Source organism: Myxine glutinosa, chromosome 9 (genome assembly GCF_964187855.1).
Source record: "Myxine glutinosa chromosome 9, kmMyxGlut1.1, whole genome shotgun sequence".
NCBI lineage: Eukaryota > Metazoa > Chordata > Myxini > Myxiniformes > Myxinidae > Myxine > Myxine glutinosa.
Window position 1 is genome coordinate 63195095 of NC_136269.1, and position 10000 is coordinate 63205094.

General features: G+C 44.2%; 1 protein-coding gene across 3 annotated transcripts in view; it reads left to right on the top strand.

Annotated features, from left to right (window-relative positions):
- BIRC6 (baculoviral IAP repeat containing 6) overlaps positions 1–10000 on the top strand; it is a 538457-nt gene that overhangs the window by 240805 nt on the left and 287652 nt on the right. For all 3 annotated transcript variants that reach the window (XM_078784399.1, XM_078784400.1, XM_078784401.1), the window contains 4 exons: positions 999–1193; positions 7584–7784; positions 7900–8179; positions 9093–9349. In XM_078784399.1, the coding sequence (XP_078640525.1) occupies positions 999–1193; positions 7584–7784; positions 7900–8179; positions 9093–9349 (933 nt within the window). The remainder of the gene's footprint in view (positions 1–998; positions 1194–7583; positions 7785–7899; positions 8180–9092; positions 9350–10000) is intronic.

Below are 10000 nucleotides of genomic sequence, written 5' to 3' on the forward strand. Positions count from 1 at the left end.
GGAAATTAACCTTTATTTCAAAACTGCAACAATATATTCATATATATATTGTTATATATGTGTGTGAATAAGACGAGTAAAGATCGTCTTGAAGTTACATCCGTAACTCATTTAATTTTGTGTGCAGGTTATATATTTTATACAAATGAAGCACCCTCCTCGTAGTGGTACCTTACCGTGAGCGATAAATTAAGAATGGCTGAAGGGATACAAATCAAACTTGGTACAAGTATGTATTATGATGCAAAAATAAAGAGTAACTGATTAGGTTATGGTGTCAAAAGAGGCCAAAGGTCAAAGGCCCAATGAGGTAAAAATTCTGTTAACGAGCTAACTTGTGAACCATTGATGGGAGTTTGATCAAACTTTGTATAAGTGTATATTCTGATGCAAGAATTAATTGATTTGATTTTGGCATCAAAGGTCAAAGGTCAGAGATCATGTCAGGTAAAAATGTGACACTTCGGAACAGCTGAAAGGATTTTTAGCAAATTTGGGCAAGTACTATATTCATCTAATAATGAGGGTGGAGGCATATCAGTCAATGTCGAAGAGTGCTGTTCTCATTATTAAATGAACTTATCCGAGTTCCGAGCCGATCCGGGACCCGGCAAATTTTGCCCAAATTGCCGAGCCAGATCTAAATTGAGTTTTTACTTCCGAGTCTCAGCACCAGAGCAAACGGCAAGCAGCACTTGAAGCACACCTTCCTTGTTACCTGCAGACCATATTAATGGGACATCTTCGCATTAATTTTGGAATTTTGAATCCCGTCTTTGTTTCAGTCTGATCTAAACATCCATGTTCTCTCCTCTCCCTCCATTCTTTTTTTCTTTCTCCCTCAACTCATGTACTCACTCCCTTTTTTCTTTTTACATTTCTTAAGTTTCTTTTTCTCAACTTGCCTACTTCTGGAAATGAATGTATTGTCATTGGAATTGGCTCCTAAAGAGGATGCAAAAGTACAAATGGTGACATATTGCTCACTGATTTTGCAGGTGGTGTGCAACTGATTTGCAACAACATGGTAACGAGCACACGGGCAATGCTCAACACATCACGCAGCATGGTGTCCACTATAATGCGCTGCCTGGATGTCGGGCATGGACGTGGGGCCGATGGCAACATGCGTGCCCGGTTCCTCGCTGCCGATACAGATGCCAGCGAAGGATTGCACAACTTTGCCCCTTACGGTGGGCGAGGCCTTGGTCATGTGCTACCTTTTTTGCTGTTTATCACAGACTGCACAGTTTGCATTGGTTTGCTGTTTCATCTGCTTTTTAAACTTATGGCCAGCAGTACCTGTCAACACACCTTAGATTGTGGCCATGCTTCCCCCATGCAATCAATTTACATACACATAAGGCTAGCTCTTCCACAAGCCTTGACCACCATTTCAGCTTTTCATTGTTTGCTTTTTAAACTTTTTAAAACTTTCTTATTAGTGTGTATGAAATGATTTTTTTTGTCAGCAATATTGTACTTCTCTTACTGCCTCCTCTACTCCTACCCCTTAGATTATCCAAAGCTGTGTATAAGTCTGCGAATAGGATGGCTAACTTGATGCTATTGTTGCATTATATTACAGGACATTTGTTTACATTAATTCAGTGCCTTCAGAAAGTATTCACACCCCCTGACTTTTGTCACATTTTCTTGTGTTAGTCTGAATATAAAATGGATTAAATTGCAATTTTTGTCATTGATCTACACATTATACCTCGTAATGTCAAAGTGGAATTTATTTTGGAGAATTTTTTACAAAATAATTAAAAATATAAATACAGACTAATATCTAATTTACATAAGTATTCAACCACCTGAGTCAATACTTCGTAGAAGTGCCTTTGGCGCTGATTACAGCTTCGAGTCTTCTTGGGTATGTCTGTATTTCCTTTGCACATCTGGATTTGGGGGGTTTCTCCCATTCTTCCTTGCAGATTTGCTCAAGCTCTGGTAAGTTTGATGGGAAGTGTCATTGAACAGCAATATTCAAGTCTTTCCACAGATTCTCAATGGGATTCAGGTCGAGGCTTTGGCTGGGCCACTCAAGAATTTTCACGTTCTTGTTCTGAAACCATCCCAGTGTTGCTTTGGCTGTATGATTGGGGTCCTTGGCTTGTCGGAACATCAATCTTCGCCACGGTCTAAGATCTTTTGTTCTCTGAAGCAGGTTCTCCTCAAGGATTTGCCTGTATTTTGCTCCATTCATTATACCCTCTATCTTTACCAGTCTTATCACTGGGTTATTGGTCACCTACCTGACCAAGGTTCTTCTTGCCCGGTTGCTCAGTTTGGTTTTACGGCCGGCTCTAGGAAAAGTCTGGGTAGTTCCATATTCTTTCCATTTCCTAATGATGGAGCTCACTGTGCTCTGGGAACTTTCAACACCCTAGAAATTGTTTTATCTCCTTCCCCAGATCTATGCCTCCTCAATTCTATCTCAGAGTTATACGGACAGTTCCTTGGACTTCATGGTAGAGTTTCTGCTCTGACATGCACTGTCAACTGTGGGACCTTATATAGAAAGGTGTGTTTCTTTCTACATCGTGTCTAATCAATTTGATTGGCCACAGGTGGACTCCAATCAAGTTGTAGAGACATCTCAAGGATACAACAACAACAACATGCATTTTAAAGGCCATTTTCCTTGCTAGAGCGGGGGTTAGCCTTGCGGTCCCCATGACAATCTTCTCCATTTTGCCCTATTTTCTGCATCTCTCCTTGTTAACCCCCTTGCCCGCATTTCTTCTTCCACCATCTTTAGCCAAGTCTTTCTCGGTCTTCCCCGTCTTCTACTTCCTTCTACATTCATTTCCGTCACTCTTCTCATCGTCACTTTCATCCTTCCTCAACACATGACCAAACCATCTCAACCTGTTCCTCTTCACAGCATCAATCACAGGCTCTATTCCCATCATCTTTCGCAATTCATCATTTGTCTTCCTCTCTCTCAACGATACTCCACACATCCGTCGAACCATTCGCATTTCCACCCTTTCCAACCTTCGTTGCTGCTCTACGTTCATTACCCATGTCTCGCTCCCATAAATCATAACACTTCTCACACATGCAGCATACACCTTTCCCTTCAGCTTCAACGACACTCCCCTCATCATCAGCACGCCACTCAATTCCCGAAACTTCTTCCATGCACATCTCACTCGAGCAACCGTTGCCGAGTCTGATCCACCTTCTCCATTCAGCATGTCTCCGAGGTAGCAAAATGTTTTCACACCTTCCAGCTTCACGCCGTCTCCAAGATCCAACTCAACATTTCCTCCATCTGCAGCTCCCTCTGTGCACACCTTACATTTGAATGTAGCTGCCACACTGTTTAATGACCCTCTCAGCCCACTACATTTTTGATGAACCCACTCAGCGCACATTGTACACTGAATGGAGTTCACTCCGACACCCTTCCTACACACAGCACAGGGCCACTTCCCAGTTCTTTCCACCTCACCACATGCTTTACCACTTGCCATCACCTTCGTCTTTCCGATATTCACCTTCAGACCTTTTGTTCTCCATACATTCCTTCCACGTGTTCATCTTTTCCTTCAGTCCATCCATACTTTCCTCAATCAACAACAGATCATCTGCATACAACAACTCCCACGGTAAACCCTCCTTTACGTTCTGAGCCAGCACCTCCATCACAGCTACAAATAGTAGTGGACTTAGTACCGACCCCTGATGCACTCCCACCTTCACCTCAAACTCACCACTGTTCCCGTCCTTCGTCCTTACAGCTGTGCGCGCTCTTTTGTACATTGCCATCACTACTCTGATCAACCATTCCTCCACTCCTAACTTCCTCAATGCCCATGTCAATACTTTGCGTGGAACCCGATCGAATGCTTTCTCCAGATCAACAAACCCAAGAAACAACTTCTTCCTCTTCTCCATGTACTTCTCCTGCAACTGCCTCACAATGAAAAGCGCGTCTGTCGTTCCTCTTCCTGCCTTGAATCCAAACTGCATTTCGTCGATCTTCACTTTCTTCCTTATCCTCCTCTCCAACACCCTTTCCAATACCTTCATTCCATGCTCCAATAACTTTATCGCTCGGTACGAGCCACACTCCAGAGGGTCACCTTTCCCCTTGTATAGAGGGACGAGGGTACTCAGTTCCCAATCCACTGGAATGCGGCCATCTTTCACCACCAGATTACAGAATTCTGTCATTCTTTTCACACCCCAACTTCCTGCTGCCTTCAACATATCTCCCACAACTCCCGTCGGCCCTCCCGCTTTTCTACCCTTCATTGCTTTTATCGCTTCCTCAACTTCCTTCTCAGTTATCTTCTCTGCCGGTCCTAAAACTGGGTTACTCTCTATGTTGCCATCCCATTCATTCTCTGTATTCAACAGCATTTCCATATATCTTTTCCATCTTCCTTTAATTCCATCTGGGTCGACAACGATTTGTCCCACTTCATCCTTCAAGCAACTCACCCCCATCACATCACACCTCTCTTTTGCTATCTGCTTTGCAATCCTGAATACTGCTTTCTGACCCTCTTCCGAATCCAAGCGTTCTCCGAACATTTTCCTACATGCCTCCTGCGCCTTTGCTACCTCTTTCTTTGCAGCCTTCCTGGCTGCCTTATAACTTTCATGCTCTGCTGTTTCTGCTCCCATACCCTTCGCCTTCTGCCACTCCTTGAACTTCTTCCTCTTCTCGTCAATCCTCTTTCCAACTTCATCATCCCACCACCATGTTTCCGAGTGCCTCGGTGGTCCTTTTGTCCATCCACTTACCTCACCAACGGCTCCCAACAGACTAGCTTTCATTGACATCCAACCACTTTCAAGCTCAACCACATCATCCTCGACCCTACTCAGCCTCTCTTTTAATGCCTCCCTTACTGTCACCTCTTTCAACCTCCACACCTTCATTCTCGGTTGGTACTTCACCCGCCAAGCTCTCCTCGCACCTTTCACCCTTACGTCGCAGACAACCAAGTGGTGCTGTGAAACAGCCTCCTCCCCCGGGATCACCTTTGTGTCCCGGAGGTGCCCCCTATCTCGCCTACGCACCATCAGGTAGTCAACGGTCGTCGTCGACCCACCTGACGTGTATGTAACAAGCTTATTATCCTCTTTCTGGAACTGAGTATTACAAATCAACAAATCAGCTCCATCAGCAAACTCCAAAATCCTTTCACCTTCTCCATTTCTCACACCATATCTGCAACCCCCATGAACTCCGTCAAAACCATCCATACTCCTTCCCACATGTCCATTTAGGTCTCCTCCTACCACAACAACTTCCTCATCTTTCACGTTTTCCATCAGCTTCTCTATCGCACACCAGAACTTGTCCTTCTCTTCATCGCTTCGACCAACCTGCGGAGCATATCCCGAGATGACGTTCACCAAGAGCTTTCCAATCATCATTTTCACCATCATCAACCTATCACTCACTCTAGTCACACTCACCACACTCTCTACAAACTCCTCAGAAAACAGGACACCAACACCATTCATGCCCTCCAGGCACCCTTGCCACACAAACTTGTATTTCTGTCCCTGCCTACCCTTCACCATTCTCACACCACTTCCCTTCCATCTCGTCTCTTGCACACAACATATGTCCACTCTTCTTCTGACCAATACTTCCACCACTTCTCCTGATCTCCCTGTCGTTGTCCCTACATTCCATGTCCCAAACCTCAGAAACCGATCTCCACTTCGGGCTGTACCCTGCCCACATGTAGTTGTAATTGTCATGGTTCTCTTTTTGAGGCAATGTTTTTATGGCCGGATGCCCTTCCTGACGCCAACCCTCTTAGTCGCCTCTTACGACACGCAGGGATACAGCGTACCTATTCTTATCCAGGGTACACACTGGGAAACGTTTAAAACATGGAAATTCTGGGGGGGGGGGGGGGGGGGGGGGCGGCGTCAGCATCACGGCTGCGGTTTAAACATATTTAAATAAATATTTAAACAAAACCATGAAAAACAATCTGGGAAAAGTCTCTCAGTGAGAATGTGGATTTGAGAAAGCAGGAGCAGAGGTGAAGGAAAAACGAGATATAGGGGGCGGGGCACAAGTCGAGTCGAGGAGGCCGCACGAGACACCGGGCCGCACGAGGCGCACGAGGGGCGAACAAAGAAACAACTAATTACACACAAATTTGCAACAACTACAAAACCAAAACCAAATAGAAACACACAATAACACATACACAACAAAATACGCAGCGGAAATTTGACAAAGAAACGAACGGGAAAACACTCAAACTTTGATGCCGTGGAGAGATCGAAGCAAGCCACGTCGCTTGAGGGACCGGAAGTCAGACATCTCAAGGATGATCAAAGGAAATTGGATTATGCAACTGAGCTCAGTTTGGAGTGTCATAGCAAAGGGGCTAAATACTTGTTGACTCGAGACATTTCAGCTTTTCATTTTAAATAATTTTGTAAAAATTTCTGAAAACAAATCCACTTTGACATTGTGGGGTATTACGTGTAGATTGAATGAATGAATGAATGATCGTTTTAAGGCCATTTTCCCCGCTAGAGCGGGGGTTAGCCTTGCGGGCCCCATGACAATCATGGTTCCCTGTTTGAGGCAATGGTTTTATGGTCGGATGCCCTTCCTGACGCCAACCCTTGGTCACGCTCTTACGATGCGCAGGGATACGGTGTACCTATTCTAAATCGAGGTACACACAGGGATCATTCATCCCAGCAAGCTGGTACTCAATTTGCCGACCTCGGAAGGATGACAGGCTGAGTCAACCCCCCTGGTGTTAATTTAGCGATCGACCGGGATTCGAACCCAGGATCCTCGGATCCCAAGCCAGCACCCTAACCGCTAAGCCAACACCAGGCCTAGCAGATTAGTGTTGAAAATCGCAATTTAATCCATTTTTAATTCAGGCTGCAACACAACAAAATGTGAAAAATTCAATGGGTGTGAATGCTTTTCTGAAGGTGCTGTATGTCAGCGTGATAATAGCAGTTCGATGTTGATGCAGCTGAGTGTCCTTGGTGACAGTAAGTGGTTTTAATAATTGCATCGGCAGCACGTTGTAGTTTTTCATCAAATGAAAATCTTGTGTCTGATCAGTCATGAATAAAGACTTTTTTTATATTATACCTTTATTGAATTTAGTAGGTCTTACTTACATTATGATTTAGATTCCTTACATAATGGTCACGATGCGATTCCGTATGACCGTTGCATTTTGTTGGCATTGGTCTAATGATGCCACCCGTTAGTAACATGGCAAGAGATCCTAAAAATGATCACAAAATCAGTTGCATTCAATATCATTGATGAAAATGAGAATATAACAAGAAGATCTCCTCACTTCCTGCTGTTGAAGATACCTCTGTATCAAGTTGGCCATCCTGCTCCGACTTTTTTGGTTTGTCCGAAGTTTGGCTCATGTGGGAATACAACAAATGCTATAATTTACCTTAGGGAACATTGATATACTTATATATGAATTATAATGACATTGACAGATGATGGACAAATCCACAATATAGGAATCCTGGCATCAGGAGGTACATGCTCGGTTATGAACACTAAACGGCTAAACCTGAATGTGTTCTTGCAGGCACAATAACATCAACCAGCCCAACGGCACAACCCGCTGAGGTGCTGCTACAGGCGACGCCACCGCATCGCCGGGCACGATCTGCAGCCTGGTCATACATCTTCCTCCCGGAAGAATCTTGGTGTGACCTAACAGTGCATTTGCCCGCTGCCATCTTGCTTCGAGAGATCCACATTCAACCACACATTGCCTCTCTTGCCAGTACGATGCTGGGATTTGGGATTGGATTGGGAGCGGTCATGTGTATATCTGTTCAACTTGTGGCTATGTGGATTTCCAACCTCATCTGTAATCTTTCTCCTGTTGTGACCCCAAGCCTGCCCGTCCGCTGTGTCGGTTGAAGTGAGTGCCGATGGTGTCAACATGCTGCCGGTAGCCTCACCGGTGGTCACGGCAGGTCAGACCTACATTAAGCTGCAGCTCGTGCATGCCGAGGTGGTCACCGCGGTGTGTCTACGGCTGCACCGGCCCCGTGACTCCGGCACGCTGGGCCTGTCACAGATCAAGCTTCTTGGCCTCACAGCATTTGGCTGCATGTCTTGCTCAGCGGTCACAAACCCCTTTCTTCCCACAGAGGATCAAGTTTCCAAATCGAGGTGAAAAAGACTTTTGCCTATTTGCATTCCCACATTTCTCTTTCTTACCCTCATCATTTTTTCCACTCCACATATTGCTTTCTCCAATTACCAAGTGCTAATTTGGATTTTAACATCAAATGAGTTTGCTTTCTACAGTGCGTAAGGTTCATTGGAAAGATCAAACACGTAATTAAAATGCAGGATGAAGACATTTTCAGACACCACCATGAGATAAATTCGAATGACGTTTTAGGGAATTTGAACCTGAGATTCCAGCATCACGAGCTAAGTGCCCGGGTGGGAAAGCGAAACAGGCGAACCCAAACACTTCTTGTTACTGTGATATTTAAGTGCACAGATGTTATGGTTGATGTAAGTAAGAGTTGAGCGGTAGTAGATGAAATGTCAAAAATACTGACGATGGAAAAGTCGATAAAAGATGGACAGGACAAATAAGGAAGTTGTGGCTGGAAAACGGTGAAAACGGAGGGAGGAACAGCACGTTGATGAGGTTAGCAACACGAAAAATTATGAATGAATGCAACTGGTGCTGATTGACACTCCTGGTGCACCTTTAGTTAATGACAACATTGATGTACTTGCCATTGCAGAGACATCCCGGCCTGTACACTGTCAAACAGATCCTAAGCCACTGCGACATACCAGAGCATGAGAATGCGGTGGGGGAGGGGCAAATTGTCGAAGCTGAAATTGAGATTTTTTTGTGAACTTGATTTGTGTACTTATTTTATGCAATGTGATCGATCATCTGTTCCTCATGAAATCCTGACATAAAAAGAATCCCTGACTATCTCAGATTTTTTCCCCTAATTTAAATTGATGCTGTTGTTCCGGATTCGAGTTGTGACTGTATGTTCATGCTTCAACACTTTTAAGGTCTCGCACAAAGTATTTCATCTCTTAACCTTAGCATTGGCTGGCTGCGGCTACTGCACCACTGCATGACGCACGTTGCAGAGCTGGAGGGCTCCATGGCGAGCGCTGCTGCTCCAACAGCCAACCTGCTGCAGACTTGTGCCGCACTCCTTGTATCGCCGTACTGTGGAATGCATGCACCCAGCATCGAGGCAGTGCTTATCGGACTTGGCCTGCAGTCCACATCAATGGGCCTGCGACTTGTGCATACACTGCTTCGTGACGGTTCTTCGTGCACGACACACCCTGCTGGTACAGCTTTCCATTTTTTTCTCTCTTTTCATTTTTGTTTTCCCAAATTCACCTTCTTAAATTCACATTCTCCCCTGCCAATCTATTCTTTTACTTAGATATGCAGATTGGCTTTTACGGAACAGTGTAGTGTGCAAGCAACACTTATGATATGCCAAAACATGATGATTGAGAGCGTGTGTGTGTGTGTGTGTGTGTGTGTGTGTGTGTGTGTGTGTGTGTGTGTGTGTGTGTGTGTGTGTGTGTGTGTGTGTACGTGAATATGTGTAATATGTGTGTGTGTGTGTGTGTACGTGAATATGTGTAATATGTGTGTGTGTATATATAAAGACTTGGCATTTAATATGGAATATTTTTTTTGTGGGGGTGAACTTACTTTTCAAGATGACTTAGAACCAAAAGTTCATTGGAATTATGTTGAAATTATTCTAGATTTTGTTAATGTGACCTTTAAAAGAAACAAAAACCACATTTGACATTTCAAAGCAAATCAATATTGATCCTTGAAAGTGATGTAAACTGATATCAAACTCAATTCACGGACAGTACTGTTAAACTTCTGTACGTTTTCCAGAAGTATCTCTTTATTTTGCACATGAGCCAAAATTTTTTTTAACAAAAACAAAACTTAAATTACGACTGGGATTACGG